The 14,966-nt window shown below is 40.0% G+C and overlaps 1 protein-coding gene across 1 annotated transcript in view; it reads right to left on the bottom strand.

Annotated features, from left to right (window-relative positions):
* The window catches only part of plxna3 (plexin A3), a 137,912-nt gene that overhangs the window by 42,517 nt on the left and 80,429 nt on the right, over nucleotides 1-14,966 (bottom strand). Inside the window, exon 9 of the mRNA XM_056772406.1 lies at nucleotides 8,999-9,113. Within this exon, the coding sequence (XP_056628384.1) occupies nucleotides 8,999-9,113 (115 nt within the window). The remainder of the gene's footprint in view (nucleotides 1-8,998; nucleotides 9,114-14,966) is intronic.

Below are 14,966 nucleotides of genomic sequence, written 5' to 3' on the forward strand. Positions count from 1 at the left end.
CACTGTCTATTATTGGTCTAAGTCTCTTATCAGAAGAACAACATCCGATCTCAACATCCCTTCTGGCCTTCTCTGTGTAACACTAAAGTGTCTGCTAATGTAAAAACAAGATAGCCTATCACTAGCTTTTGGCACAAGACAATAAAAGAACCAGGGCCAGTCCGCATGAAAGTGGCCACTCACGGCATCTCCGTGCCAGCCGGTTCACCACGGGGTGCTTCAGAACAAGCTAGCTATGTAATGCCTAGCTGCTGACAGACGCCCCCCCTTGTCACTTCCTGTGCAGCCAAGGGCCCGGCTTGAAGGTCCGCGGCAGCCAGCGTGCTTCAAGCTGAGCTAATGGCGTCACTGTCACTCATCTGACAATTAATTACCTCCGCCCGCAGCTCCTTAATGAAAGACTCGCCCCACGGAGACGAGACTTCGGACGGAACGAGAGAGAGAGATACTATCTTGGAAATAAGATCGGAGGAAGAGAGGAATCGAGAGCATCAAAGTGAGAATGAGAGAGGAAGCTGTGAAGGAAAAGAGGAGTGGGGAGGCGCCGGGGTCCCGTTGGGAAATTGGTACAGTTTGAAAACGTGTGCGATCTCACCGTGGTCATTAGTCTTGGTGAATCGTGTCCCCGCTGTGCTGCTCTTTAAGGTTAAATACATACATAAGCTAATTAAGCTTTCTGTAATGATAAATGTTACGGAGGGAGAGAGTTTATTACAGCATAACAGGCCAGCTGTCAATCAATGACACAGCTTTTAGCCAAGCAGGGAGTCAGAAAAATCACACTCAAATGACCTTAAAGGAACAGTTCGCCCAAAATTTTAAATTCTGTTATCATTTACTCACTCTCGAGTTGTTGCAAATTTGTTATTATAAACAGAGAGAAGGATATTTGGGCGAATGCTTGTAACCAAACAGTTCTTGGCCACTGTTGACTACCTTCAAAAGAAAAATAACAATGGTAGTCAAAAGTGGACCAGAACGGTTTGCTTTCCTACATTCTTCAAAATATCTTCTTTTGTGTTCAACAGAGAAATTTTCAAAAGCAATTTTTCCTACTATGGTAGTCAATGATGGCCAAGAACTGTTTGGGTACAAGCATTCGTCCAATTCGCTGTGTTCATTAGAACAAAGAAATTTGTTGAACGTTAGGGTGAAGATTAATAATAATAATAATTATAATAATAATTATAAAAATAACTAAAATCATAACTATACTAGCATTCACGCCAAAGGATGATAATGTACTGTAAACTTGCAGTTTCACATTTTAAATGTGTGACCCCTTTAAATTGGATTTTGATTGGCTGTCAATGTTTTATCGTTCTTGTGCTGGATTCCAATAATTCATAATTCCTAAAACAGGCTTTTAGGCTCGGGCTTAAAATACATGTTTGATATAGAACACGTATGAACATTGTTCATCCAAAACACGGCTTCACAGTGACATTATTATTATGGGTGGTTGCCGGGGCATTCCTATGCAGTTGCTATGGTGGGAGCTTACAGGCTTAAATCCAAAGAGCCCATACACAAGCCTCTATGATATTCTGGTCTCTTGACATGCCTCGGGTCCCTCCTTGAATGAATGTCTAGGGCATCAGGCAAACAGAAATCTTACCCTTAAACACATACCAAAGTTTTAAATTGCTTTGTTTAGAAAAGTGACCGCAATCCTCTCAACAAAAGAAAGTTTAATGGTTAAAAACAAACACAATTTGTCATTCTATATATATCGAAACATATATATAAATTGAAATATATACAAAATTCTGCAGATACATTGTTAAGCAAAATATTTATATTCTTTACTAGACTCTCTCAAAACAATCCCCTAAATCTGTCAATCTGTGTATATATATCGCATGGATTTACTTTTGTCAAAGGTACTTAATGACCAAAAACATGCACCCACCATCCTCAAAGGAACATCATATTTACTCTATCGCTCTGTTTCTCCATTAAAAGAGAGACAGTTTTATGGCTCCCGCTTGACCCAAGAGCTCAAAAAACTTTCCATCTCCGAGACCACACAATCAGATGGAGAGCCGGTTACAGATGGCAGGAATGCTTTGTTTTAGGCGCTGAGGAGTGCGGGGCGAGAGGGTGGGCTGTAATTAGGGGTCCGCGGTTCATCTGTTCCCAGAGGTCACCAACCATGTGCTTAACAAACACGCCGCAGCCTCATCAACTAGACAAAACTGCCAAACAGACGCGGCGTGTAGGAGGATATCCGCGGCTGATGTACAGGCATAATGAAACGCATTTTAATACAACGGATCTGGAAAATGAGACCCTTATTAGAACACACGCCAGCAAACTGCATTCAGAACCGGTTGAAACCGGAAAGGACAAATTTACGGCTGTTTTAATTGGCTGAAGGTTAAAGTATGCGCATGTGCATTTAAATGAACAGACGAGGAATTTTTTTATGTGACTTGTGTGAATGTCAGACACTGGATTGGGTTGTTATAATTTTGCATCTTTACCGTGAACAATATATTTAAATTGACTTAATATTTAAATCGCAGTTATAACAGATTTTGGGATAGATTCTCAAAATGTTACAGTACAACGATTCTTCTCGAAATCAGATCTGCCATCAAACTCTCTTACTGCCGTATCCTAAGTCATGGATACCGACTGACAGACTGGAAAATTCGTCACCGCGGTAAAACATCTGCTGGCATGTTTACACCTGTTTGTGTTTGTATTTGTTGCACTGTAATATCACAATGTGATTGTGTCTTTTGTTTTGTCGTAATTATCTCTCACCAAACCCACCACCTTGTGCTACGCTGCTCATTCACGCTCTTTCACATCACATCACATCCCTCACACGTCTACTATTGTACTAATATGTCCTACCTGTTTTCTTAAACATTTTACAGTAAAAACACTTGCTCCGTCTCTTAAATTCAGTTTACCCTCAAATATTTCTCTATAGTTGTATGCGTTCTATGCCATTTTGTAGAATAAATAGTGTGAGAAGGTGCGTTCATATTAAAATTGTTCAAAAAAGAAGTGCACTTTATGTACCCGGATGATGCCCTCATTACACTAGATTTATTAAGCTTGTTAATGTACATTAAACTTCACTTTTAATGTATGGAATAAAAAAGTCAACACTCGGATAATCATAATCATGTTGCCGTCTGTGTTTCACCAAAGAATAAAATGATACAGTTTCAAAACTGCATGAGAAAATACGAATGACAGAATTTCTTCTAAATGTACTTGTGTTGCACACTTGGACCTCCTGGGAACCCTCTGTGAAACAACTAAACCTCAACTGAACTCTGAACTCTAAACACTTCTGATTAAAGTGTTTTATTCTACATTTAAGCGTACAATAATGACCCAATTTGCAACAGAAAGCGAGCCTTATGTCATTTTGGGGTCGAGTCTGGAGAAAAGACCTACAATCCATCACTTTGACTTTGGAGAACACTCAAAAAGCTGCCATAAAACACTCAATGGAATACACTAGAGAAAGATGGAGAAGAGATAAATAGGCAGAAAGAGAGAAAAGTAGAGAGAAAGAAGATTTGAATCATTTAAAATGTTTCCTTATTTGTGACCCTGGACAACAAAACCAGTCTTATGGGTCAATCTCTCGAAATTGAGATTTTTACAAAATATGAAAGCTGATTAAATAAGATTTCTATTGATGTATGAGTTGATAGAATATGACAATATCTGGCTGAGATAAAACCGTTTAAAACTATGGAATCTGAGAGTGCAAAAAAATCAAAATAAAAGAAAATTGGCGCTGTGGCAGGCAATCCACTCATAAAAATAAAGTTTTTATATATTTATCATAGGAAATTTACAAAATATCTTCTTGGAACATGATCTTTATTTAATATCCTAATGATTTTTGGCATAAAAGAAAAATTTTGACCCATACAATGTATTTTTGGCTTTTACTGAAAAAAAATCTGTGCTACTTAAATTTTGTGATCGGGGGTCAAATTTTGTTATTTAAATGTGCTAATATTTTGGCTGTTTTTTATAATTTCTCTTGTTTATCTCGATTTTTATATTAATTTCACTGTATTTGGCACCAGTACTTCTTTGTAAACTATGTATTTGCCCACTGTAAATTATATACGCATCACAGCTGCGAATGCGTTGGCAATAGAAATTTATAGTTTTTGTCATGACCTTTAAATTGACATTAAGAGAGAGAGAGAGACAGACATGGATATATATAGAGAGAGAGAGAGAGAGATAGAGGGATGGTTGCTTTTCAGTGGATTAGGCCCACGGCTCTGGAGGCCGCTGGGATCTGGAGAGACCCGTCACACTTGCACTGTTTACAGTGTGAAAAGTGTTTTTATGTCTGTTTTTTGAAGCACCTCTCAAAGGCCGGGGCCAAGGCACTGGGGCAGAGCTTACACTGGAGAAGATACACTCCACTGAGCTTGTCTCTTACACACACACAAACACCGCAGTCAGTTTAAGGGTCTGAAATCACTGACTCACACCCATCACACAACTACTGCGCATTGTACATGTAAAAATAAGCTTGTGCAATAATCACAGCAATAGCCCACATATGCTCTCCACCCACACCAACACGAGCTTCTGCCCAACGGCAAATGCTTCCAATGACAAATGACAGCACGCTCGTTTCCAAACCGGCTCCATAAGACTGTGTTTCTAAACCAAGAAGCAGAAAAACACTTTCTCTCTCTCTCTTTCTCTCAACAGGTATCGGTCTAGCTTTTTCTTACAACAGGTACTAGTCACTTTGTATTAGCACCTATTGTATTATTGCTCCTGTAGGACATATCGCTTATTGCTCGCTTAACTCTCTGTTAGTCGCTTTGGATAAAACCGTCTGCTAAATGACTAAATGTAAAACAGTTCCAAAATTGCCACCTGACGATGTTCGAAAACTAAATATGACTCTTTCCTTTGTGGAAGATATTTCGAGAAATGTCTCCGTGGTTTCGTGATCAGGTTCAATGTTTTTTGGTTACCTGCATTCTTCATCAAACATCAAAACATCTTCTTTTGAGTTCGGCAGAAGAAAGAAAGTCATACAGTCTTGAATGACAAAAGGGCAAGTAAACGATGGAAGAATTTTCATTTTTGGGTGAACTGTCTCTTTAAATCTTTTTTCACAGACGCAACACTCATAAGTTGGTCTGCACGTGCATTGCGTGCGTTTCAAAACAAACCGGCGGAGAATCTGTCGGCCCGATATTCCAGCACTCGACCCTCCAGCATCAACAGTAAGTGACTCACCGCGTTTCGCTGACTAAGTCTTTTCACAAACCGAGGAGGGCGGGTTTGATAAGAAGATTGTCAGACCTACAGCTGCAGGGGAAGTTAGAGAAACCCGGCGACAGATAGAGATGGGCATATCGTGGTGCTGCTGCCTGGCTCTGATAAGGACCGATAACGCATCTCTTTGATGTTCAGTTAAGTGTAAAATTAAAATGTGCCAAAAGCTGAGGGGCGTGTGGAATTTGTCCCCCTTCTGCAACAAAAATAGGAAGCACTGCCTCTTTTCTCTTTAGCTCCGCCTTGGCTTTTTTGTGCATCTCTCTTTCTCTCTCGCTCTGTGAAATGAAGCAGGTGCTAATTGTATGGCTGTCTGTCCTGTTGTGCTTATTTAAAGTCCAAATCATATATCAAATCATTTTTAATCTTTCATATGGCTATCATTAAAGCTTATTATCTACACGGCCTGATTGCAGATCCAATTAACCTGGTTGGAGGACGCGCGGTTAATAATTTCTCTAATTGAAAAACGCTAATGTCAGGATTACAGATATGAAACACTTAGTTGCCCGGCAGCTTCTGTTGCTGTAATGGTGGCGTGAAACAGCGGCACTGACCCGATGAAATATTCATGTGTTTGGGAGCGCATGTGAAAGCTGAAAACATGATTTGTCACCAAACAGACTAGCCAATTTAAAGAAAAGACATTTCAAAACACAAATTCTTTCTCTAAGCGTTCACTTTTATGTTGGTCGATGTCTCTTGCAAATGATATAATTTACACTGCAAGAAAAGTGTTTTTTGGAACACAATTTATTAAAAAAATAATATATATATTAACAAAATGCATGGTTTGATACAACTTTATTATGAAAAACACTTTTGCTTAAAGGGACAGTTCACCCAAAAATGAACATTTTATGGTTTAAAATGTCAACAGGGTGAGTAAATGATGACAGAGTTTTCATTTTTCTATCCCTTTAAATTGATACATGGTCCAAACTAAAGCTTTAAATTGTAATCACGAAGCAAAGAAACGCAAGAGATATATATAAACCAAATGCATCCAGCATCTGGTTTCCACGCAGCTAAAAATCACATATGCTGTTTTCTTTTCATTCGCCTCAATCATCAGGTGCAATAAAACTCTGACAAGGCGCAGGAGTAACTTCTCAACCCTCAAAAGCCAGCGGTCCACGGCTCAGTCGAGTGTGCAGTAATGCGCTCACACAAATAGTCAAGGAGATGAAAAGCACAGTGGAGAAAGAAAGACAAGAGAGAGAGAGACAGTAGAAGGCGGGTATACAAGATGTAAATCTATTCACAGATTGGGCCAAATCTGTGCAAAGACTATTATTTTCCTCGCCGCAACAGAATCTTGGCTGGCAACGTGACACCAACCTAGACATTAAGCACTTGGGCCAATTTCAAGCGGCAGTAACCACAAACAAAAGGCAGCAACAAAAAGTTGGCCAAGTTATTTGGCTCGATAGCCATTAGCACCTGAGACTCTGAAAGAAATTACGCAGCCGAAACCCGAAAGCGCTTGTTCATCCACAATACTGCACCACAAAGCATGATTGACTGATACTAAAGGTGCACAGTGAAAAGAAATCGCCTAGACGGTACTTTTAAAGTCCCAGTGAAATTAAACTTTACTATGCTTATTTTTTCATGAAATATTGCAGCGTTTATAGTAAATAGTTTATCAATGTCGGTCATTCTCTTTTTAAAATGCGATAGCACTCATAATCTACAGTTAAAATCTGAAAATTCACTTCCTTCCTGTAATGACTGTCCATCTTAAACGATGGATCTTGGGCGGAGCATCCGTAAACTCCTACTGGCAGTATGCTGCCAGTTCCATTTCAGAATGCAACTGTTTTTATACATCCAATCAAATCGCAGAGAAAGACGAAAGCCACACCCACCATTTTCTCATCAGAACTTCAATTTCATTCGGAAATGCGTCCAAATACGGAAGTAAAAACGATCGCAACTTCCGGTGCACAGGGACTTGTGCTCTCAAACGTCAGGGGGAAAAAGAATGTTGCTCATGATGCTAGGGGTCTCCTGGGTGGTTGCTTACTGGCCAAAGTAATAAAAGTCCCTTTCTTAACAGCCAGATTTCAAAACGGGGTAGGTTTGACCACCTGAAGTAACACAACAAAGCCTAGCGTCTCTGAGGAACACTCAGACTGTCACGATATGTAAAACGTTCTTGCAAATGATAGCCTTTAAAAACTGAATTTCTATTCTGAACCACAGTGACATTTGCAACAATTCTTCCCCTTATCATCCAGTGTAAACATTCATCGAGGAAAAATGTCTTGGCTGGAAATCTCAAGCAAGTTTCGAGAGAGACAAACAATGAAGCGTGTGAGAAAGTTCCCAGTGTTCCACGGACAGCGTGCTTCCTTCTGACTGAAAGAACCGATTGTGTGATTGACAGATACAGATGTGAGTTTGGCTCCAGGTCTAAAGGGGTGTATGTGGATTTCACATGGATGCACAAACAGTTCTGTTGTGTTCACTTTATTTTCCTGTGAGGTACAATGACGTGCATGCTTTGCTTAAAAGAATGCCAATGCTTCAGGGGATATCACAGGGTAATGCAGGAAACTGAGAACAGGAGATCCGTTTAGAACATGTGAATGTATCTCACATCTGAGACAGTGAGCTAATGAGTCATCTGAGACACACTGAATCACTGACAATGAAAATCGAGACATAATACATCTGGATTTGATTAAACAACATGATCGGTTTGCTACTGGATCACTAGAGACCAAAGCTTGGTACCATACACTATGTCAACTGATGTTGGTATAACATTTTTATCGAGTCAAATCACTTAAAACAGACTACACTACAAAGTCTATTGCAAGAGGTAATGTAAAATAATTGTTAAAATATTAATACAATTATCATGTCATTGAGTTTTTCTCAAAACACACAATGCTGCTTGCACAGAGATAACTGTATGTGAGGCAAGACGTTTACTGTTGCTAGGCAACAATGCATTACAATTATTTTACTGTTTGTAGTCAAACTTTATATTTAAGAGTTCATTTGAAAAAACATGATTCTGATAGAAAAATATATATTTTTTTAATGTGCATTACAAGTAACGTCAGTCAAACTGCAGTTGGGACGTTTTGGTTCAAGTCTGCATGAAACGGAGGTAACAATTGTATTTTTTCTGTATGGAGGCATTTATCCGTGTGAAACGGCTTCTGGAACGAGAGAAAATTTAGGTCGGGACTTGATTTCCCACATCGAGAACTGATTGGATCGTTGAAGGATGGGCGATTCCAACAAAATGGAGCCGGTTTGAATATGAGTTTGCGGTCAATCCTATTAAGAAATTTCTGTGGGGGGAGGTCAACGTTTCTGATGAACGTTTATGAGGGCAGATGTGTTTAAAAAAAAACTTGATTGAATCCCTTTTTCAATAATAATAACAAAAAAATACAGCTATAAAACTTTCTATAAAAAAAATTTATTATGATTTTTGAACATTTAAAAACGGAGAACCAGATTTTTCAATGCGAAATTATTCACTTGCCTGGATCTTAATTTAGTTAACATTTCAAACACAATTTTTTGGGTTGCATTTCGTCAAAAGTTTTTTGCAGAACATAAATTTATGTTTATATTTTATTTTCAGATATAAAATAATTATTATACAAGTTACTGAGATTTCAGTCCTACCATCCGCTAAAACTTTGTACATGCATTTTGCAAAAGTTTTGTTTCTTCTTACCTCAGCGCTGCTCACTCGGCCCTCCTGGAAGGAGCACTCGGCCACATTATTAGTGCAGATGTGACGGTATTTACACCAGTTACAGGGAAACGGACTGCTTACACATGACGAACACCTGAAGAGGAGAAACAATAGAGAGTTACATCATTTACATTTTTACATTTACATGTAGGCCTTTGGCAGACGCTTTTATCCCACAACCTTGCATTGTTAACGTAATGCTCTCACCACTGAGCTACAGGAAAGCTAACATCACAACACACCAGAACATAGACAGGACATGTCTGCAAAATTTGCACGATTGCTCTGTGTGAATGACATTTAAAGGGACGGCTCACCCAAAATAAAATTCTGACTCTTTACTTCCCTTCAAACCTTACAGTAAACTACTATCCTACAAATCCCATCATTGTCCTTTAAAGCTTCTAGAGGTAACCCCGGGTCAGTTATAACTCGAGCAGACTCTTGGCGTGAATGAAGACGCTGCTGTGGAAATCTGAGTGGTCAATATGTCACAAATCCCCTCTTTCACAACAACACACACAATTAATCCTTGAGGGCCACTGAACACCCGAAACGTTCTCGCCACTTCTCAATTAGTCATTAACTCAACCCTGAAAAGGCCTTTCAGACGTCGGCCCTAATGAAATTCCCAATTAAATGGTCACATCCCACGGAGCAACGCGAGCAGACGACACCTGTGATCTCGCAGGACGAAGCGCAGATCACAACACAAAGCACACGCTGTGACATAAACGCACAACCTTTTGCGGACGTGAATTATTTCACCACACGCTGACTCTCGTCTGCCTTCGCACCGGTCTTTAGTCCAGGCGAGCGCCGGCACACGGAGGCCGGGGTGTGAGCCATATCTCATACTAATCACATCCGTGTCTCCAGAGGCACGCTTTAAATCGCCTTCAGAGAGCACTCAACAGTCTAGGCACACCAGACCTGGAGGTGCACTGCTCGCTATAATCTCTTTCACTCTCTTGCAACACCCGCGGGAGGAGAAAAGAAGGTCTGGTGGTCACGTTTGAAACATCCGAGACGTTTGCAGTGAGCCTTCGCAGGCTTCCTGGTCGGTGCAAAATGGTACCGGCCACTTTTCTTCTCAGATTTCTCACAGAGCGATGTCTGTTAGAAAAATATCGCAGTTAATCTTACGAAAATCTTTCAAAGAAATGTCTGGGTCATATTTGACCCTAAAAACATAAGGAGCAAGAAAAATAAAATGATATAACCTTATAACCTTATAAATGTCTTTGTTCTGTTGAACGCAAAGGAAGAATGTGGGAAACCAAAATGTCATTTTGTTCCTACTATGGTACTCAATAGTGCCGCAAATCTATTTGGTACAAATCTTTGGAAAAACAAACTTAAAGTTTTGGGTGAACTATACCTTTAACTCATTCGCCGCCAGCGTGTTTTAACATTTTCACCAAAATTGTATGGCTCACGGTAAATTTTCTGTAAAGAATACATGGACAAACAACATGTCAAATGAAAGAACAGAGTCTCAGCTTTTAAACAAAAGAAACCGTATTCTTCTATCTTCATTTGTTCATTTTTTATCACTCTGTATATGACGGTAGGTTTCTACAAAAATGCATCATTTTGATTAAACAGCGATAATTAACGTTTTTTTGTCACAGATTCTGCCCAGATTACGCTCCGAACAATCATTAAAAACCGCTAAAACATATACGTTCTGGGATTCTGTACTTTTTCCCAGTGGTGTGTAATAGCGCCACCTGCTGTACAACAGTAAAAGCACTGATTGCCGAAATAACTTGTCTTTGGCGGGGAAGAGTTTTTTTTAAATGACGAGATAACTCGTCAATGGCATTGAAAGAGTTAAAGTAAAACAATGCTGCTGAACTTTATTTATTAACTATACTATATAATATAATAATAACTATACATTTAAGGTAGTGCATCAAATAATATCATTCTGTACATACATTTATGATAAAAATTAATCAATTAAAATTGAAGATTGTAAGAAAATTGTTTTTTTGTGCAGCACAAAATCGCGCGAGTTGGAAAATCAGAACTTTGGCGATTATTCGGAACCGCGTTAACCAATCAGGAGCTTGCTCTTGTAGTGACGTGATTACGACATAGCGAGAGGAGGCAGAAATCCGAAACAACAATGGAGGACAAATATATCGTTGCTGTATGTGGATACCTGGAGCTGTACGATACATCTTCTTACTTTTATCGAAATAGGAATAAAAAGGATCTTGCTTGGAAGAAAGTGAGTGAGGAGGTCGGACAATCTGGTAAGTTGTAAAAATGCTCTTAGCTGAGCAGAAGCCCCTCCCATGACGCGAATTCTTGTATGTTGTGAAGTGAATCAAGCGAGTAACAAAATGTTTTTAAAGAGCTCAACTACGCACAATATATTCGCGCAAGTCGCGCCTGGTGTGAACGCTCAGTCAGTTTCTACTGACTTCCATTGTATGAAAAAGGCTTTCGGTCACTTACATTATGCTTCACATAAGATAGACAGTCATTCAACAATAAATGACAACATTACATCCCTCTCAAATTAGTTTTAACAATAAAAAAAATACCGTCCCTTTGAATGTCATAATTATAGCATCTTAATGCCAACAAAATTAATTAACCTAAAAAGCACGCCTAATTTTCACGCTTAAAGAAAATGACCTTCTTCGATTTTGTAGTGAAACATAAAAAACAATTATTTTATAGTTTCAAACAATTCACCCACACAAATAGCGTATGTATTATCATGGGTCATTTTAAACAAGTTAATTCCGTTTCTTCGCTGTATGGATGCATTTTAACTCGGTTAGAGGGCGGCATTAAATCTAATACCACAGCCCGTGAGGCATGCAGCGTGGGTGCGCTCTCTAATGAGATGCAAGGTAAAGACGCAAACCGGAGCCGGTGGAGGAGGCGAGCGGTGCTGAAACACACTGTAAATACTGCAAACGGACCTGCAAGTCTTGCCTGAAATATGCAATATGCTGTGTCAGGGGTTTAAGGCCCATCAATTCACTCAGCTTTAATTTAAGCATGGGCTGAAAACACATCGCGGCCAAATGGCGACACTCTGATGAAGTGAGTTTTTTAACATCGATGGAATGGAGAATCAAATCATGAGTTTGTGCGTTACGACTTTCACTTAAAGGGACAGTTCACTCAAATAAAAAGAAATCTGGCATGATTGACTCACCCTCGAGTTGTTTCAAACCTGTATGAATGTCTTTGGTTACAAACATTCTTCAAGTATCTTTTGTGTCCTGCTAAAGAAAGAAAACCACGAAGGTCTTGAATGAGTGTGAATACATGACAGATATCTTATTTTTGGGTGTAGCCGTGGGAAGTTGGGGTGCTGAGGGGGCTACAGCACCCAGTGGTGTCGAGCGAAAGAAAAACCTAACAGTGTCAAAATGAAATAAATTGTATTCTTTTGTCTATTCACTAATATTTATTAAAAACATGAATGACTTTTTGTACCGGACAGCTTGGACATTAATGCCCTCATGCGGAACTTTATCACCGTCAACCTCGAAAGAGGAAGGCCATGTTTGGAGTTTTGCATTCAGGCCATCATTAAGACAATTATATATTTATTTATTTGAGATTGTGGGTGAGAGGTCTACAGTCAGTGTGTGTACGGGCGGATCTCTATGTGCTGTGGCCATGCAGTAGTGTTTAATCACGTGAATGGTTCGCCCATGATTTATTACAGGTTGATGTTAAGCTGCCGCCGCGCAGCTTGTAGTTTCGTACACCAGACTCTGCTTTAACTATAAGTGCATAAATATAACATTTATTTCTCTGTGATGTATGCTGTTTCTTAAAAGCAAACGGGTCGTGTCACAGGTATTGTGCACCGGCAGACGCCTAAATTCAGCATGCGCCATTTTGTAAAACCTGTGGCCTTTGAATGTTAACCAGCGAAAGATTCAAGATGAAATAGTATTTTATAGACATGGTCAGGAGGAGGCCGGTGCAGCACTGACTGTGGAACTAAATTCTAGAAAATGACAGAATGTTTCGCATTTTGAGTTCATTTTGGTTGCGTCAGCGAGTTTATTTTATTATTTGATCAGAGATAATATGAAAACAAGGGATAAAGGAAATTTCCCGCATTATTCAAGCTTTCAGGGATGATATAAATTATGCGCAACACGCACTCAAATTCAAACCGTATTTCAGCCCTAGCCCCCCAAAAAACAGCGCCCCCTACTCTAAATACAGCACATTAAACGGAACTCTCCCTTAAATAAACCAACCTGGACTTTGTGCTTCAGTCGACAATCTTTCTCCCCAAATGTTTTCTTTATTCAAACTTATACTCCAGTGAATCTAACCCGGTGATCAACAATTCCACCTTGAAACTTGTCCACCGTTTAACAAAAAAGGCTAACCAAACAACTGTCTTTTAATAAACCCGTCCTGAAATCTAGGTTAAGTAATAAAACACAAAAGAGCATCACATGTTGGATGAATGACCAAACTTCGAGCCAAAACTAACTAGTACACAGAGATCCCTGTAAACAGATGCCTGAGAAGATGAAACGGACTACATTTGTTTTCCAAAGGTTTATATAAGCCCTTTCATAACAATCGTCCTCGAACGCACTTCGGTTTTCCGAGACCAAACATCACAAAATTCAAACCCCCGCTCTCAGATCCCCTGCGCTTATTTCACAGGTGCTTATTATCCCGCAGGGGGACATGAGGTTGGGGGTTGGGTTCCTGCAGGCCAGGGTGGCCGAAGAATTATGGGAAATGAAGATGGAAGACAGAGCCCTGCGAGTGCTGCTCACCGGCTACACCAGAGGCGAAAACAATTGCAGGGCTAAACATTCCCACAGGGCTTTTGTGGAAACAGGAAATCTGGCACGAGTTCCACTGGCAAGGTAGCAGGCCTCGCTCGGACGTGGGTTGCCATGGCAACTGCCGAGCCCGGCTCCGCGCATCAGCACGGGCCCTTGTACTCACATGCACGCCGGAGAGCAGATTGTCGAGCCCGCGAATGGGTTCGTGTAAAAAATCGTTGTGTAGTCCGACAGCCGACGAAGCGCTCATAATTTCTAGGCGTGAACTGTTTATCACGTGGTGCTTTCCTTCCAATTACCGCTGCATTTCGGCCCTTTTTGCTTTGTTTAGCTGCCATTGAAAAGCCAATTCACATTTCCCTTCGCACAGATGCAAATCACAGTCGAAATTGGTCAGAAAAACAAAGTAGGCGCTAACAATGCGTGATTGTGCTCGCTGACTGGGTTAAGTGATGTAAAGCGCCCGGCTCAATGGGGGAGTGGCTGGGGGAAATAAACATGGGGGTGCTTGGCCTCTGGGACCAACAGACTTGTCTTCAGTCACTGTATTGACTCCTCAGTGATTGAAGTGCAAATGAGCACACACACATATATAGAGAGAGACACTAAAGTTTGAATGGACTGTACTGTTATCTTTGTTTATAAACAACAAGCAAAAATGTAAATCTGATCATTTGCCGTTAAGGCATAGAATTGTCAACTTCACTTTGCATCTTATACCCACTTAATCTCAGAAGCCTTAAAAAAACATGTTGTCTTTTATCTCTATTTCTGTAAACAACTCAAAATTCCAGATTACTTTACCTACTTTTTTGTCGGTTTTGGTTTTATTTTCAACCCATTAAACTGCAACTTAATGCTTTCTGTATTGGCCTTTATAGAACTTCGTACCGCATCGAGAATAAAGTGTTAATCGACCATCTGCACACTATAAATCTGGATGTTCTGACTCGTGGTGCGTGATTCCTCTACTCTGACAAAACCAGAACACATGAACTCCAGCACAAATAAAACCTGAGCCCTTGACTCCATCTGAGTTCTGATATTATCCAGCCACCTGAAGACTGAACCTCACTGCAATTACACATCAGTACCGCACTCACACCTCTGGAGTAATAACGTCTTGGTTACGTATGTAACCTCAGTTC

Source organism: Triplophysa dalaica, chromosome 18, assembly GCF_015846415.1.
Source record: "Triplophysa dalaica isolate WHDGS20190420 chromosome 18, ASM1584641v1, whole genome shotgun sequence".
Classification (NCBI taxonomy): domain Eukaryota; kingdom Metazoa; phylum Chordata; class Actinopteri; order Cypriniformes; family Nemacheilidae; genus Triplophysa; species Triplophysa dalaica.